Source organism: Rhinopithecus bieti, unplaced genomic scaffold, assembly GCF_001698545.2.
Source record: "Rhinopithecus bieti isolate Rb0 unplaced genomic scaffold, ASM169854v2 scaffold_18126, whole genome shotgun sequence".
In the NCBI taxonomy this organism is placed as follows: domain Eukaryota; kingdom Metazoa; phylum Chordata; class Mammalia; order Primates; family Cercopithecidae; genus Rhinopithecus; species Rhinopithecus bieti.
The window spans coordinates 737,052-755,765 of NW_016809277.1; the positions used below are offsets into that span (position 1 = coordinate 737,052).

The 18,714-nt window shown below is 37.8% G+C and overlaps 2 protein-coding genes across 2 annotated transcripts in view; one reads left to right on the top strand and one right to left on the bottom strand.

The window, feature by feature from the left end:
• Nucleotides 1-6,273, top strand: part of SLC25A46 (solute carrier family 25 member 46) — a 29,093-nt gene extending 22,820 nt beyond the window's left edge. The window contains exon 7 of the mRNA XM_017889054.1: nucleotides 2,272-6,273. Within this exon, the coding sequence (XP_017744543.1) occupies nucleotides 2,272-2,945 (674 nt within the window). The 3' untranslated portion in view covers nucleotides 2,946-6,273. The remainder of the gene's footprint in view (nucleotides 1-2,271) is intronic.
• A 5,295-nt stretch (nucleotides 6,274-11,568) lies between these two features.
• On the bottom strand, nucleotides 11,569-17,846 carry LOC108540064 (endogenous retrovirus group K member 25 Env polyprotein-like). The gene is made up of 2 exons (XM_017889056.1): nucleotides 17,753-17,846; nucleotides 11,569-12,654 (listed from the first exon to the last, which is right to left on the bottom strand). Exon 2 carries the CDS (start codon nucleotides 12,586-12,588, stop codon nucleotides 11,578-11,580), a length of 1,011 nt encoding a protein of 336 aa, XP_017744545.1. The 5' UTR covers nucleotides 12,589-12,654; nucleotides 17,753-17,846; the 3' UTR covers nucleotides 11,569-11,577.
• Nucleotides 17,847-18,714: the final 868 nt, after the last annotated feature.

The window sequence follows — 18,714 nt, forward strand, 5'->3', positions numbered from 1 at the left end:
AAAAAAAAAAAAAAAAAAAAAAAAAAATCCTTATACTAGTCCCTGCATTTTAAAAGTCAATTCTGTGTACTCATACAAGATTGTTTTTAAGTTGCAATGCTTATATATCCTTTTACTGATTAAGGATTCATATTGACTCATATTCCCTAAAATCAACTTCAGACTTATTATAGTTTTAAATAAAGGTTTTAATTACATCACTTTACCTTTCAGATTATCTTCCTTAACTGCTAAACTTTAAAGGAAAAAAAAATTCATCAACTATTTATTGAGTACTTGCCTGTGTCACGTACTGTGATAGACCCTGGGGATACAACAGCAAACAAAAACAAATTGCTCTGCTCTCATAGCACTTATATTTTTATGGGGAAAGTAGACATAAACAACTAAATATAAGGTATATTTCATGGTGATTAACTGCTAAAGAGAGCAAAAATAAAGCAAGGAAGGCAAATAGGATGTGTAATGGGTGGGGGGGCAGTTAATATTTTTTTAAGAAGATAAGTAAAGGCCTCACTGAGAAGGTGACATTTGTGTAAAGATCAACATGGATATTTGTGAGAATATTCTAAGGGAAGGCAAGTGCAAATGCCCTTACACGGGACTGTGTCATGTGTGTTGTGTCATACATGCTTGAGAAGTAGGAAGGATGCCGATATGGTTGGCGCTAAGCACAAAAAAAGCAAATGTTGAGTATTATTTAGAGGGAAAGCAAGTGCAAAAACTGTTAAGTGGGACTGTGTCATGTGTGTTGTATCTTGCATGCTTGAGAAGTAGAAAGGAAGCTGTTATAGTTGGTGCTAACTAAGCAAGGGGGGAATACAGGAGATGAGGCCTGAGTGGTAAGAGAGGACCAGATTATATAGGACATGGTAAATCATTGTAATAATTGGGCTTTTGTTTTTGGGAAGGATGGAAAGTCTTTGATAGGTTTGAGCAGAACGGTGGTGTGTTCTGACTTACATCTTTATTAGGATCTCTTTGACTGTTGTATTAAAAATAAACAAGCAGGAAGGAGGTCAGGGTCAGAAGTAGGAAGATGGATTAGAAGGCTAGGCAAGCTCATTGTAGTCTCATAGTTTTAAATATCATCTATTTACTAAAGACACCTACATTTATAATACAATGCTTCTCCACTTACAATGGGATTACATCCCAATAAACCTGTCATAAATTCGCAAAATCGTAAGTTGAGATATCGTCCAAACCATCTGTAGGTCCATTGTGTACCTTTTTCCTGTAATTTCTATTTTGAACTCCATTTGGAGTTAATTGACTTAACATTTCTGAACTCTTGATCTTCACCAGATTGCTACTCTGGCAGTTTTTCAACTCAATAAAAGGCAATGCTATTCCCCTCAGTTCCTCTGTACAACAACCTTGGGGTTATCCTTGACCCTTTTCTTGCATACCCCAAATGCAATTCACCAGTAATTCCCATAGACTTTGATTTTAGGACAAAAGCACAATTGAACCACTTTACTTCTGTGGCCACCTTCTAGTCCAAGCCACCATCATCCCTTTACTGGATGATTCCAGTAACTTTTGAACTGGCTTTTCAACTGATCTTGTCCTCCTTTGCACAACAGCTAGTATTCTTTTAAAATATAAATTATGTCATGTCCATCTTCTGCTTAAAATCAACCAGTTATTTCCCATGTGACTAGAAGCCAAAGTCTACAGAGCAGTCTATAAGGCATGATATAGCCCCTGGCTACCTTATAAATTTCATCTGCTGCTTTTCTGCAGTCATTGCTGCAGCCAAAGTGCCTTTTAGCAAGTTCTTTTCTATCTGTCTATACCTTGGTAATCCATATCAAACTTTCTTATTCATATCCCCAAAATTCTACAAAAGCAGACATTGCAGGTGATAATGAGACTAACATTTATTGAGTGACTCCTGAGTGCCAAGCCTTTTTTCATTTGATATTCACAACAACCCTGTGCATGAAAAGTAGATAATGGTCATTTCCATTTTTGTAGAATGGGAAACTCTGCTTAGGAGAAGTTAAGTAACTTGACAATGGTTGCATAGTCAGTAAGTAATGGAGGCAGGATTTAAACATGTTTAAGAACTATAAGCACCATATTGTCTCCTTAAGCATTACATAGTTATTGCCTTTCCACACCTGCATATCTCCCTAGTCTCCTTACCCCAATAAGATTAGCTCCCAACTTCACTGATAGCAATTTTATGAGATTTTATTTGAAAAAAATCTGATGCCTAGATAACAGTTAAAGTCTGCAAATCATGGATGTTTCCCTCTTCAGTCACTACGTTAGGATTTAAAAGGAACCTAGAAAGAGTCCTTTTTCTGTGTCAAAATAAGCAAATGTTAAGTTTTACTTATTCATTTTTATTTCAGAGTGAGATAATTCGAGATAATACTGGCATTTTGGAATGTGTTAAAGAAGGAATTGGAAGAGTGATAGGCATGGGAGTGCCTCACAGCAAACGACTTCTTCCGCTTCTTTCCTTGATCTTCCCTACGGTGCTTCATGGAGTTCTTCATTACATCATCAGCTCAGTTATTCAGAAATTTGTCCTACTAATTCTAAAGAGAAAGACTTACAATAGCCACCTAGCTGAGAGCACTAGCCCTGTGCAGAGTATGTTGGATGCTTATTTTCCAGAACTTATTGCTAACTTTGCTGCCAGTCTTTGTTCTGACGTTATACTTTACCCATTGGAAACAGTTTTGCACCGCCTTCACATTCAAGGAACACGCACAATAATTGACAATACAGACCTTGGCTATGAAGTGCTTCCAATTAATACACAGTATGAGGGAATGAGAGACTGTATCAATACCATAAGGCAGGAGGAAGGAGTGTTTGGTTTTTATAAAGGGTTTGGTGCTGTTATAATACAGTACACACTGCATGCAGCTGTTTTACAGATTACCAAAATTATTTACGCTACACTTCTTCAAAATAACATTTGAGATTTAGGTTCCCTCACTGAGTAGTCTGGAAGATATAATCTGGATAATTTGCTATAAAGTTATGAGGGATAAAAGTGAAATACTGGGGAAGAAAATGGATTGGAAAGTAAAATTGGTACAAAAGCCCATGCTGATTATCTTGACTTTGTTTTTTAAGGCATAGGTACATATTTTGGATCAAAACTCTTCCGAATTTGAAAACTCAATAAAAATAACACTTATTAAATTCTAGTTAGTGTGGCACTCATGGTGAAGTAAACATGATCCTAGGCAGAAGCAAAATTTTATTATAAAATCTAAAAATATAGAGTTGAATCTATTTCATCTGACTTAAATATTCATTAAATGTTTATTTTACCTTCTAGATTGATATTGGTATAGTATCCTTAATATAGTGTAGTGTGTTAATGTCCTTAATACAATCGGGAGGTTTTTACCTTTAAGCAAGTAAATGACATCATTATTGAAAAAGACTTAAGGGATGATTAGATTTGGCAATCTGTAAGCAGGAGTAAAAAGGTTTTAAATTGCATTGTCCCTATATAACTATCGTAATGGCTATATATATTTATTTTATAAAGCCATTTATGTACACACATGTAACTTGGAATTTCCTTCATCCCTACACGTTTTCTACACTTACATCACCTTATTGCATAAAACGAAGTCATGCACTTTCTACTTGAACATCAAAATATCAAAAGCCAAGGTACCCAAAAGATGCAAGTCAGAGACAACATCCTTGTCCATATCCAAACCCAGTGTTTCAGTGCTAGCAACTTAATTTATCATACATTTATAGAGTTTGGTTTGCTTTGCTACTTGTGTGAATCATCGGACTGTTTTTAGAGCCACTCTTAAGAGAGAATATAAAAAATCATGACAATTACTACTGTTTCCACATTTACAAATTGCATACTTAAATGAACCTCATTTACCTTTTATGTCTGAATGGCTTGTCTGAGAGGAAACAAAATTAAAATTCATCTGGGAATTTGTGCCTCTTGTCTACTATATAGTCATCACTAGATAATGCCTTCCGTTTTATTTTCTTTCAGTTTTGCTTTAAATTTTGTTTTCCAAAATAGATGTACATGGAGGGAAAAGCAATTATTCTTATCACCTTTTATTTAAACTTCTTTAGGTGAATACTGAAGAAAATCCAAACCTTAAAGGAAATATGCCCTTGTGTTTTATGGGTGGGGAAAAGTACATTTCAACATATAATAGCAAAAAAAAATTAATCAGTTTAATAAAAACATTTTGTCTGTTCCTAAATGTAATTTGGTAGGTTAAGCACTTTGTATAGTAAAATGACATGTGTTTGCTGTATCGTTAGACATTTTAAAGTTTTATTTCTTCACATGGATAATCACAGTTGTATCACGAACCATTTAGCTCTCTGAAGCACAGTGACTTTGCACTGATATTGTCCAACCAAGAATGCATAGTAACTGAAATTTTACTTGCTAAATGTCACAGAAATGGTTACTTTTTGCAAATAGTAGTGTTGGAATAAAAAAGTGATATCCAAAAGTGTAAAACAGTAATAGGTAGCAAATCTCTCCTATGTATGTGTGTGTAGTTACTCAAACACCTACATTTTCCATTTTTAAATTTACCGAGAGGGGGGAAATAAACACCACTGATCACATTTTATATTTTATGGTGAATATTTTAGATTAAGGTTTACTTTGTCCAACCAATAGCATTTAAATTGCTTTCAATTAATATAGTTTCAGATAAGAGTAAACCAGAAAATTTCAAGTTTAAAACATTTCTGGAAAAGAATCTGAATAGAATCAAGTATTTACTAATGAAAATCCATAGGATCCTTTATTTAGCTAAAAATTAAATATTTCAGGATATTTGTTGAAAGTTAGCTGAAAATAGTTACATAAATTCATTTTATTGTGGAATAATTATCAGACCGATAGGCTGAACCACACACAAGTAAGGTTGATCTTATTTTCCTTTTTGGAGAAAGGGAATACAAATTAACATTAAAATTGAAACATAGGAAGTAAAATATGAATAATTTTTTACTACCATTCCAAATTAGTTGAAACAAAATCTTGAACGGTCAAGCACTTAAATTTAAGCTAGCCAAATATGTTGCACTGAATTTTGAAAAGAGTGACTGAGATAACCATAAGATACACTCTTTCCCTTTTAAAATTGTTATTTTTCTTTAACATAGGTGCCAAATCACATATCCATGGGCTACACTTCTTAAGATAATAACAGCTCAAAATAATACTTTTTAATTCAATTGAACTAACAGCATTATGAAAAAGATTCTATTAAATGTTCCACAGGCCCATTGGTCCTCTTATATAAGCCAGATTTTGGCCACTGAGCTTGTGATACACTTGCCTTACATTGTAGGGTTTCTTAATTTGAGTCAAGTATACTGAAAGCAATTAAAAACTGGTAAATATTAATTTACTATGTAAAGTGAACTTGTGAATTAACTTACTAAATACATGTATGTAGACCTTCCTGAAATGCCATTCTCAATTTTATTTTGTGGGCTCTTAAAAAAATTATCTGGGTTAATAAGGTTATCTATTAAAGCCTCCAAAATCTCAGCACGAGATGTTATAAATATGAAATAGTAGAAACAAGCTAACTTGAAAATGGGTATTTGATACCTTAGCTGGTGTTTTCAGAAACATACAGAACTGGAGAGGTGAGAACTTGCTTACTTTGGCAGATGTACCTGACTACTCACAACTGTCTTTTTAGCAGCAGCTTTGTTAAAACTGCACAAAGCATTCACTTTATTGAGTACAAATGCTGTAGTGTTTCTAGTATATCTGTTCATGAAATGAAAAAAAAAAAAAAAATGATGCTTTATATTTGTTGTATGAACTGAGGTTGTGGAGGATGTTTGTCCACTGATCTTTAGAAACAGAAAAGACTACTTTGTCAGCTTCTAATAAGGTAGCCAGGTTTGAATTATTTTCAAACTTTATATAAGCAAATAAAATCTGTTGGTAACAATTCACATTGCACTAGAATTTGAATGATACCGTTGTTGGCATTTCTGTTTCTCTTTCAAGTGGTTGTAAATAATCTCTTTTTCTCATATAAACTAAATGTGTAATGTCTTACTCTTGAGTCATTTAGTATCAGTGATAATGGTACCAAGTTGTATAGCAGAGTAACAAAATCATGATTTGACAATTAAATTTACATATTGCCTCACCTAGAGATGTTTTGTCTGTACGACTTTTTCTTTTTTTTTAAGTTTGTCTTACTGTTACTTTAAGTGTTTTGGGTAAATTGTGTAATATGAAAAGTTCAATAAAATGTTGAAATAAAACCAATGTTTTTCTCCTACTGATGTGAGAGAACTATTCAGGCTAGTGGTTAGAGATGAATTATATTTTTTTAGGTAGAAATGAAGATCAACAAAAATATGTGAAGTCAAACTTTTTTGCACACAGTTTTTAAAAATCTCTATAGCCTCCTCACAACATCCCTATGACAGTTTTGGAGTTGGGCTGTTTGATTAAGAATGAAATAGATACAGAGAGGAGGTGATTTGTCCTGCATTTTGCAACTAGGAGAGTAACAACAGAAAAATGACAAGTAGGCAGCTCGAGACTCCCATCCCTCCATGGAAAGAGAAGAAAACAACCAGAAACTGTCAGAACCAACTTTGTCAGACTCTGGAAGACAGTCAAAAGTTTACAGCAACCATGTGAATGTTATATCAAGAAAAAGGCAACTTATTGGTAGGAAAGCTTTGTGGCTTTGACTTACATTGGGTCCCGTCTTTTCTGGATCTGTGGCATGGCGGTCTTAAAAACGGCAGCTTGGGTGCCCAGTGTGGGACCTGACTCTTGGGTCTAGAAAGAATAGAACAGACATAACTTTCTAGAAGGGAGTAAAATGACATATTTATAATGCTGGAAATAAGTAATTTCTTTAAAAGGTTAAATAATTTTATATCTAGCAAAACTACCCTTCAAGAATGAAGGCGAAATTAAGACATTCCCAGATAAACAAAACCTAATGAAGTTTGTTATTATAGAACTTTCTTATAAGAAATAAAGGAAGTACATCAGGCTGCAAAGAAAAGACAATAGACAGTAACTTGAAGTCATATAAAGAAATAACACAGGTAAATGTGATTGTATAGGTAAGTATAAAAGCCAGTATTACTGTACTTTTAGTTTGTAACTCCTCTCTCTTTCCTGTATAATTAAAAAGGCAAGTGCATAAAAGTAGAATATATTTTAATACACAATATGTAAAAATATAATCTATGACAAGAACAATATAAAGTGAGAGAGATGGAGATATATAGGAGCAGAGTGTTTGTATACTATTGAAATTAAGTTGATACTCACCTTGGTTGTTACATGTTTAAGATGTTGTAGCCCTTGTAGGACCAAGAAAATGACTTTAAAAACATACAGAAAAGGGAAGAAGGAAAACAAAATGGTACACTACTAGGGAGGCTGAGGCAGGAGAGTCACTTGAACCCGGGAGGCAGAGGTTGCAGTGAGCCAAGAATGCGCTATTGCACTCCAGCCTGGGCAACAAGAGCAAAACTCTGTCTCAAAAAAAAAAAAAAAAAAAGTTACACTACCAAACAAATCAGTTAATACCAAAAAAAGACAGTGATACAGAAATTGAGAAATAAAAAGCATAGAGACAAACAAAATAGCTAAATGGCAAAAGTCTATCATCTGTACTTCAAATAAAAGGTAACAAGTGGCAAAATTGATTTTTTAAAATGAGATATCTGTGCAATGTCTACAAGAGACTCATTTTATAAATAAAGACACAAAGAGTTCGAAAGAAAAAGAAAAGGACTTTCTAAGTAAATTACAAGAACGGGGTGGCTGTATCATCAAAGACAATAGATTTTAAGCCAAAGTGGTTACAAGAGACAAGGACATACAACAGAAGGGCTAGGGGCACCATGTTCTCACTGACAAATTGCTTCTTAGCTTAATCTTTACTGGAGCCTACAATGGAAGGCTTCTGAGAGTTTTTGTTTGGTCTTTCCACAGTCCTCTGCATTCCTTTTCCTTCTCCAAGTTGGTAAAAACCTGTCTCAATTCTTTGTAATATAGGGACCTTGTAGTTTGTGAGCATCTCTCAAGCTCTCTAAATTTTACACCAGAGATCATGTTTTTTCCCCCACTTCCACTATGCATACATAGATATAGATAAATAAATTACACGGACATTATAAATGTGGAATACATGAATCAACCATAAAATTGTGCACTCATTTTTGTCTACATATTTTCAAATGTGTTCCCTTTTAGCTAAGGATTTCAGCACTGTCAAGTGTCAAATGACCTTTAGAAGTCATCTCCCATTAAACCTCTCATTTCATAATTGTGTAAACTGAATCCTAGAGATGTTTGGTGAGTTTACTAAGGTCACAGAATAACAGAGCTGCTACTGCAACCCAGTTCTTCCCACTCCCAGACTAGTCTTTTTCCCCATTACATCACCCTGCCTTTTCTCTTTCATTTATCACTGATCTCTCCTTTCTATACATATCTATACATAGAAACACCTGAAACTCTGAACTCTGTGGCACTTGATAAACTCTATTTCAAAAAACAAACAAAAAACTATTTATACTTTCCTTATCTCACTTGCTACTTTGTTTTCATTTCATCTTTTGTCTTGTTCACTGGCTTCAGTTTTCAATTGTCCTTAGCATTTTCCAAACTCTGTTCTAAGTCTTTACTATTTTGTACCTAGAACATGTCTTCCCACTATGTACTACTTCAGTTGACTCCCCGATATGTGTCTTCAGTCTTGATATCACCTCTAAGCTCCAGACTCATATCCCTATTTCATTTGCATTGGTACTGTGTTCCCCACTGCTGCCTCAAATTCAATGTATTAAAAGCTAAATTTATTCTTTTTCTTGTAAACTGGTTCTTCCTTTCCTATAGTGTCATAATTTTCCAATCATATACAATCAAAATTTGACATCATCTTCATTTTCTCCCCAGATATTTCATAGTCAATTATCTAAGTCCTATTATAAAAGAAGACCATGCCTTTGGAGCCTGGAAAACCTGGCTTCGAATTCTGGTTACATGCCACACTAATGAGAGCTCTGATATTCAGTTTTCTCATCTGTAAAATGAGGATAAAGCCTTCTTCACTGAAGGTTACATGAGAGTGTCTTTTAAAAACCTGCAATACTGAAAATGTTCACTTTTCCAATGTCCTTTCTACCATAAGTTGTTATTATCTCACATGTAAGTAATAGGTCTTCCCTACAGCCTTACCTTTTAATAATTCTACACTACAGTAATATTATTCTTTTTAATTATCATTTCATTAGCATTGCTTCCTTGCTCAGTTACTTTCAGTGACCACCCAATGCCCATAAAATAGTTGTTAAGTTCATAATATCCCTCCAGGCTCTCAATGCCTTCCTCAAGTCTTGCTGTCTCTTCCCAGCCTTTCTCTGACTACTCTCACTGCCACCCTACATAAGCAGTGGCTAGTGCTGCTACATCAGTACTTATACCACTCCTATTCCTACCTTTACATCTTTGTCAAAATTCTGCTCCTACCCAGAATGTATCCTCTCATCTTACCTATACAAGTCCTACCCATCTTTGGGGTTTGCAACTCAAATCTTAAGTCACTCAAACAGCAAATGTTCGTTGAGCACTTTTTATATCCTAAACACCCTGATGAAATAGCAGGAGGGAGCTATCAATAAGACACCATCATATGCACAAAGGGCTTTTAGCCAAGCTTTCCCAGGCTGCTTCTATTCACATCGATATTTTCTTCTTCAAAGTCTTATTGATCACATCTGTTGGCAAGTATCATGGATTATTTAACAACTATGTTTATTATTGTTTCAACAAGACTGTAATCTCCAACATAATGATGGCTAGATTTTATGGAATGTCAGATGTGTGCCAAACACTGTACTAAATGCTTTACAAATATTGTAAGTATTATGTCATTTAATCCTCACTGGGACCCCATGAGGTAGACATTATTATTCTTATTTTATATATTAATACATGTAAATATAACTTAATGATATATATAACTTAAAAATATAACAATATTATAACAACAATTTACCACCCCATCTCACTCCAGCATTTAGCACATTTCTTGGTAGATATAAATATTCAAAAGTACAAACTGAATTTATTTACTACAAGCAAGAGTAGATTATAATTTTACAGTGTAGAAGAGGTCCTTTTGATAATCATATTCTCATATTTATCAAATGAGTTCAGAACTTCTAGAATTGTCAGCCTGAAATTTAACCTGAAGCTAGGAACCATCCAGAGATCTGTCTCGACTGATGGCTGACAGTCTCAAAATAAACCTACATTTGTAAGACTATTCAGAGAATCTCTCTGCCTCCAAGTCAGATTTTACTGGAATCTGATTGAAACTATTTTAAAACAAATGTATAAAGTGTATTAAGCAAACTCTATTTTTGGCTGTTGTAAAATCTAATTCATCTGATCTAACCTGTTGATAAAGGGAAACTTTCCATGTCTCCCTCCAACACACAGTATTGGGGACCGTGCCGGGGAGGGGGGGGGTGGAGAATGAACAGACACAAGAGACAAAGACAAACAGAGAACATGGCGGCCGCGCCTAGAGCCTCCACCTCACTTTATTTATACTCCATAAATCTCACATCAGCAAAAATAACACAATGTAAAACAAACTTTCTGCACCCAGATATAACCTTCTGTTTAGTTCCTTGTCTCTAAGTTCTTTCTTATTTTGTCTGCCTTCTTGGCGCCTACTAGAGTTCATTAAAAGTTCAACTAGAGATACTGTCCTTGACTACTGGAGTTCATTGAAAGTGCAACTAGCTAGAGATACTGTCCTTGAGCCTTATCTATTCTTAGCATATTATTTTCAATGGCCCCTGCATTTCCCCCTTTTTGTTTTGCCTCAATCCTAGAAAGGTAGCCCATACTTGTTCCTGTGTTTTCCTTTGTTTTTGGATGCGACGGAGGGAGCATCGGATCACCATGAGAAGTAAACCCAATCCGAGCGCCCAAAGCAAGATACTTCCAGAGATGGTAGAAATCCATGTTTTCGTCTGGGTCCATGGGTTAAGGGCAGCAAAACTTTGACCCAGCTCCTGCAAGGTAGCGGCCCCGGACAATACATGGAATTGTTGTCGAAATGCTTCAGAAATGTTTTGAGTGAGTTCTTGGATGTCCAAACTAATATTTTTATGGCCTATTAATAATCTTCGGATTTCGGTCCAATTCTGAGAAACATTAAAAGGCACAGGTGTTACGCAAAATTGAGTGGAGTTCCAATCACATTGCAATGTTATTCGAGTACTGAGGACAGTGAGCTGATCTCCAAGCCACGTTAAGGCTTGCTCCACGTTGTCCAATCTTTCAGCGAGTTGAGAGTCAATGTTCCGTTGTTGAAGCCACAACCGATGAGATTGCTCATGCCATTGCTGCACAAATTCAGCATTTTGTATGCTTTGATGTAGAGCGAGTCCTGCCACGGCTGCAGTGGAGGCGATGGCGACAAGGCCCATTACCGAGGCGACTATAAGTCCAAGGGCACGACGGGTCCGCTGGAGGGAAGTCCAAATATAAGTTTCAAGAGGTGATGCCCCCCACGGTCACGTAAGGTTGACAGGTAGCCAAATTTCCTTACGAGCCCTGAGGATATAAATATCCCCAGTAAAGTTGTGCCACCAGGAATGATTGAGGCAAGACAAAAATGTACACGTATCTGTACAATTAACAATTCCCGTATCATTATCCCATGTTAAATTCCCCGCTAACAATAGGTAAGGCTTTCGGACACAAGCAATAATATATCGGGAGATATTCCGATGTAATTGAATATGAAAGGGGTTATTCGGGTTAGAAAGATTAAGGGACATATTCCCCACAAAAGTACTAATGGCATCACCTGCAGCTAATAACTTCCAAAGATGACTTTGTACTTGTAAAGAGTATCTAAGATGAGGCATAGGTGGCGACAAGCCTCCTTCACGCCATACCAAAGTTTCATTACTGTCAGCAGCAATACTTTTATTTACCCGGTGCCATTTCAAAGGTATGTGACTAAATTTTGTTTGAAAATCACCGTGCACACTCCAATCAATTACTTGCAGCCCATTATATTCTAATAAAATCCGGGGCTTAGTTCCCCGACAATGTTGCCACTCCAATACCTCAATATTAGGGGAAACCTCTGGAATAGGACAAAAAGGTAAGGAACTAGGAATAGTCTCATTAATATATACAGTATGATTATAATGAAAACTTCTAGTTACAATAATAACAGTATTGGCAGCCACATGGCTATGATTATAGCGAACAGCCCAAGCTTCATGCGATTTCTGGAGACAATGAGGACTATTTCCCATGCAAATCGGAAGTCCTTCCACTCCAAATTGGTATGTGCTGTTTATTATTCCCGTTTCCCGTTCTATGTTGTCCTTGTCCATATAGGGGGACGGCATCCAAGTAGTGTCATTGGTGAAAACCTTAACTTCCGCCTCCCCCCAGGCGACTCCCTGATACAAGGGTGGAAAGGGAATATAAGTCCAATATTCATACAAAGCCTCACTAAGGGAAATAAGTCCCCCGCTGAGGCACATCCAACAAAGGAAGAGATGCATGCTGAGTCCAGTTTTCTTTTCAACAGGGTTTCAATCGCCTTGTAGGAAACCACTCAGGTCCGCTCCCTGTAAGGACAAGAGCATAGCCCCGTCCCTGTTTTAGAACTTGCCCCTGTGCATACTTACCTTCTTCATTAGGATACCAAACCTTTAAATTGTCGGCGGGGACTATCGCCGAGGGAGGTGAGGAAAGATGAGTTACGGCAGCGGAGTCCTGCAATTGTCTCCATTGATTCAAAAAATTTAAGGTAAACAAAACCTTTAAAATCTGATTTCTGGGGGACTCATTTCCCCCTTTTTGTTTTAGCAGTTGAGTTTTTAAGGTTAAATTTGCGCGCTCAATGATGGCTTGACCTTGACTGTTGCCCGGGATACCGGTGAGATGTTGAATATTGTATTGCTGTAAGAAAACTTGTAACTTACGAGAAACATAGGCAGGGGCATTATCAGTTTTAAGTATTAGAGGAATGCCCATGATGGCGAAACAAGCTAAGAGATGAGTAATAACAGAATCAGCTTTTTCAGATGGCAAAGGAGTTGCCCATTGAAAATGAGAGAAAGTATCAATGGTATGATGAACATACTTTAATCGTCCAAAAGAAGGGACGTGTGTGACGTCCATTTGCCAAATCTGATTAACTTGAGTACCTCGCGGATTAACCCCAGGATGGAAAGATGGAATGCTCAAAGGAGCACAAGAAGGACAAGCTCGAATAAGAGAACGAGCTTGTTTACGAGTTAAATGAAATCGTCGTTGAAGGCCAGAACTATTAGTGTGATGTAGAGCATGTTCTTGTTCTGCAGCCTGTAGGTGGCCGATTAAAAGCGAATCAATCTGAGCATTACCATGAACTAACGGTCCAGGAAGTTGAGAATGAGAACGAAGATGAGTGATGAATAAAGGAGCTCGACGTTGGCTCAAAGTAGAAGACAACAAAGAAAAGAGTTTTTGAAGAGAAGAAGTAGCACAAAGAGGTAGAGTGGCTTGAGAAATATAAGAAGTAACATACACGGCGTATTGAGAATCACTAACAATGTTACAACTGGTGGAAGGGAAATCAAGTAAGACCATGAGAATAGCAAACAGTTCTCCCTGTTGCACCGAGGGATAAGGATAAACTGTAACTCGAGATTGATGAACACTCCAATATCCAGCTTTACCATTGCTACTAGCATCAGTAAAAAAGGTAGGGCCTTGAACAGGAAATAAAGATATTGGTGAGAAAGGCAACACAGAATGCTGTCTAAAAAATGAAAAGATCGGAGACTTAGGATATTGGGTAGAAAATTGTCCGACAAATGAGGCACAAGCAACTTGCCAAGAATCAGAAGTGGCAAGAAGATAAGTAATCTGACTATGAGTGAATTGAGAGATAATGAAGGAAGGATCTCCTCCCCAGAGTTGTCGACAGCGATGCCGTCCTTTGATGATCAATTCAGCTAAACGATCGATATAAGTAGTCAAGCGTTTAGATGTTTTGTTGGATAAAAAAATCCATTCTAACGGCCGATTTGTTTGATGAATCATACCTGTAGGAGAATGTAAAGTATGAAATAAACAAAAGGAAAGGGGAACGTCGGGAAGGATATAATGTAGATGGGCCTTTTGAAGTTGTTCTTCTACAAGCTGGAGTTCCTGTAAAGCCAAAGGAGTTAAATGACGTGAGCTGTCCAAGTGACTGTCTCCTTCTAGAATAGAAAAAAGATGTTGTAACTGATACGTTGGTATTCCTAAAACAGGACGCATCCAATTAATATCTCCTAAAAGCTTTTGAAAGTCATTTAATGTTTTTAAATGATCGCGTCGAATTTGAATCTTTTGGGGTCGAATATTTCGCGCTCCCAAGGTATAACCTAAATATTGAATAGGAAAATCTATTTGAATTTTTTCTGGGGCAATATTAAGTGAGTATAAAGAGAGCTGCGTTTGTAAGGATGTAAAAGCATCTTGCTGCTCTTTTTTGGTGGGTGCGGCAAGAAGAATGTCATCCATATAATGATATAAAAGAACAGAAGGATGACATTTTCGAACAGGATTCAGAGCTCGATGGACAAATTCTTGACACAAGGTAGGGCTGTTTAACATACCTTGAGGTAAAACCTTCCACTGATATCGAGAAAGTGGCTGAGAATTATTAAAAACAGGGACAGAGAAGGCAAAACGCTCACAATCCTTTTGATCCAAAGGAATAGAAAAAAAACAATCTTTTAAATCAATAACCATAAGTAACCAATCTTGAGGAATCATAGAAGGGTTAGGAAGGCCAGGTTGTAAGGATCCCATGGGTTGAATACATGCATTAATAGCACGAAGATCTGTCAATAGTCTCCATTTACCTTTTTTTTTCTTAATCACAAAGACAGGGGAATTCCATGGAGAAGTACTAGGTTCTATATGACCTAGGGATAATTGTTCCTGAACTAAGTTTTCCAAGGCCTCAAGCTTCTCACGTGTTAAAGGCCACTGTTCAACCCATACAGGAATATTAGTTTTCCATGTCAAGGGAAGGGCTTGAGGCTGCTGAACAGTGGCTACATGTTTAAAGATTTTTCAAGGGGATTGTAGCCCATGCGGAACATCATATTCTTGGCAGAATTAGAGACATGAGGAATAGAAACAAAAGCTCCAAATTGTTGCAATAAATCTCGCCCCCATAAATTTAGGGCAATAGGAACAATATAAAACTGAACTTGGGCCACTTGACCATCCGGCCCTCGGCAATTTAAGGATTGAGAACTTTGATACACCTCAGAGGCGGAACCTAATCCTGTAAGAGAAACAGCAACAGGCTGTTTAGGCCACTGCAAAGGCCATTGATCAGAGGCAATAATGGAAACGTCAGCTCCAGTGTCGACCAAGCCCTGAAAAATTTGTCCCTCTACTTCGAGGGGAAACAAGGGTTTTTGTTGAGTTACTAAAGTTTCCCAAAAAATATGTTTACCCGTGCTTCCAAAACCTCCGGTTCTTTCTTGCCTCCGTGAAGGAAACTGAAAATAGGGTAGTACAAGGAGTTGTGCAATTCGCTGCCCCTCTTTCAGGGATATAGGTTTATGAGCCTGAGCCATAATTTGAATTTCCCCTTTATAATCAGAATCTATAACACCCAAATGAACTTGTAAACCCTGTAAAATGCTACTACTGCGTCCTATAAGCAATCCAACAGTATGTGGAGGTAATGGCCCAAAAACACCTGTAGCCAATTTAACAACTCCCATTTCTGGGGTGAGTTCAACAGCCTGTAAAATCGCCACATCAGCAGCGGCGCTACCGGAAGTAGCAGAGAAAAGCTGAGCTAATGAAAATTGGGGGTTAACATTGGCTGACTGGCCTGCTGATGCTGGACCCCTGAGCTGACTGGAAATTGCAAATGAAGAGGGCTTGTATTGTTGTTGGGGCCCCAAGCTGAAGGGCCCCTCTGCAAGTTTCCCGATCCGGAGGTGAGAGAATTACCGTTTTTGTCCACTTTAGAGTGACATTCATTAGTCCAGTGTCGCCCTTTGCTGCAACGACGACAGGGCTCAGTAGGAAGCTTTTTAAATTCTACTTTGGAGGAGTCACTCCTATTAGATAACTTACGGCACTCCTTTTTAAAATGACCGGTCTTTCCACATTGGAAGCAAACTCCCTTTTTTCCCATGAATGCCTTAGATAAAGCTCCAGCAAACAACTGAGCGTTGTAGGCAGCCCCTCCCACTCCTGCACAGGCTCTAATAAAATCTTCTATTTGTAAGTTTCCAGCAGCCTTTAGAGGACGCAACAACCTCTGACATTCCTGATTAGCATTCTCAAAAGCTAGTGTGGTTACCAGGATTTGGCCTGCAGCCCCACTACCCACAGTCTTTATTACAGCATCTTGGAGCCGAGCCACAAAGTCAGGATAAGGTTCGTTTGCGCCCTGCAAAATCTTAACAAAAGACAAGGCAGTTTTTCCTGATGGTTCTACTTTACACCAAGCCTTTAAAAAAAGTGCTTTAACTTGTGATAATGCCACGTCCTCAAGTCCAGATTGAGCCGCTACGGTAGCAAACTGACCAGTGCCTGTTAATTGCTCCTCTGTTGGTCCTGGAGGATTTCTAGCGGCATTGCGGCGGGCCTGCTCTTTGGCATCTTCCAGCCACCAACTGCGTAGCTGAAGCCACTGAGAGCGGTCCAAAACAGCCTTCCCCAAAGTCTCCCAATCAAGAGGCAAAAACAAATTCTCAGAGGAGAAAGAATCTAGAAGCCCCATGACAAAAGGAGATTGAGGGCCATAATTAGCAACAGCTGCCTTCATTTCTTTAAGAAATTTAAATTGAAGAACATTATACTGCACATTTATACCCCCTTGAGGAAATTGGTCATTAGGACCAAAAGGTTGCCTAATAATGGGGAACAATTGTAGAGGATCCTCATCCTCTTGAGAATCCAATACCTTAATTACAGCTTTAGCAGTAGAAGCGGGAACAGCAAAAACCGTGCCTGAACGAGGCAGCATTTCCACCGGCGGTGGTGGTGGTGGAAAACTATCCTCCTCCTCCGCCTTAGGTACTGATGGGGGTGGATGAACCACGGGAAAAGTAAAAACAGGAGTGGGTGGAGGAGAAGGTTGAGGGGGAGATAACTGCAATTGTAAAATTTGTTGTAACAATTGAACAACCGGCTGAAGCTCCTTTTGAATTTCTGATTCCTTTTCATGAGACACATTATCACACAAAGGACCTTCTCCTTCAGTTACAGAATTATCTAAAGGAGGGGAAATGGCTATCGGAGACTTCAAAGACTCCTCATCCCCGCCTTCCCCCTTTTCAGAGTCTGTCTCTAAGAGCTCCAAAGCCTGAGTAATAGAGGCACAAAGGGCCCACAAAGGTGCTGACATTACATCGCCGCGCTGATGCGCTTGACGAAGGGTCTTAACAACCTGTTGCCACTCTCGCTTATTTAATTGTACTTCAGTTTGATATTGAAACCAAGAGCAATGTTGTTCCACATGAGCAAACAATTTCCGCAAAGTTCTCTCTTTTGCATCAACCCCAATCGAAAGCAAAAGCCCTTGTAATAATCTTAAATATTCTGAGGCCAAGGAACTGGAATTCCCCATAATGAAAGCTTAAGAAGGTTCCCCTTAACAATCCCCAGGTTTTACCCGCTCCTAGGGGGTTCCCCTTCTTGTTCCCCACTACTCACCCTGTGCACCCTGCTCACTGCGCCACTTATTGGGGACCGTGCCGGGGGTGGTGGAGAATGAACAGACACAGGAGACAAAGACAAACAGAGAACATGGCGGCCACGCCTAGAGCCTCTGCCTCACTTTATTTATACTCCATAAATCTCACGTCAGCAAAAAATAACACAATGTAAAACAAACTTTCTGCACCCAGATATAACCTTCTGTTTAGTTCCTTGTCTCTAAGTTCTTTCTTATTTGTCTGCCTTCTTGGCGCCTACTAGAGTTCATTAAAAGTTCAACTAGAGATACTGTCCTTGACTACTGGAGTTCAATGAAAGTGCAACTAGCTAGAGATACTGTCCTTGAGCCTTATCTATTCTTAGCATATTATTTTCAATGGCCCCTGCAACACAGTGCCCAGAGAAAATATGTTTGAAACAGTGATTTCTTTAATTACTGGTTTAGTGACAAGATTTCTGTATCCAACAATGAAAACATAGGGCCCAGGTGCATTTTATTTTCTTAAAAAGGCTTATGATGTGCTGCAACTAGTGAGCACACGGCTTCTTTGGGCTAGCTGAATTAGTTCTGAGCCAGGCAGAGAAGAAAGATGTATGGGCCTGGATCTTGGGGAAAGGATAAACTTGGTATGCTGTTGCATTGAATAATGAAAGAGGTTCATTCTCATTTACAAAGTTTGCCAATAACTGCTACAGAAAAATCCACAACACTGACATCATTCTCAGCCTTTAATAAACCAAAGAGAAGGTAAATAGAAAACTATATCCATTGCCTATTTTTGACAGCAGCATTTTCTCTAATTAGATCCTGAAGGTTAGGTTCTTTCCCAGTACAACAAAAAGGCTCTATTTATGATGAATCTGTAAAAATATCTGATCACACTTAAAATAAAATTGGAATATTGATAGTGACATACATCTATGTACACCGTATAGCCAAATAAGGCAACATTTGATAA

Bases quoted from the DNA above. Each gene is read 5' to 3' on its own strand.
- LOC108540064 (XM_017889056.1), bottom strand. From the start codon at position 12,588: ATGCATCTCTTCCTTTGTTGGATGTGCCTCAGCGGGGGACTTATTTCC.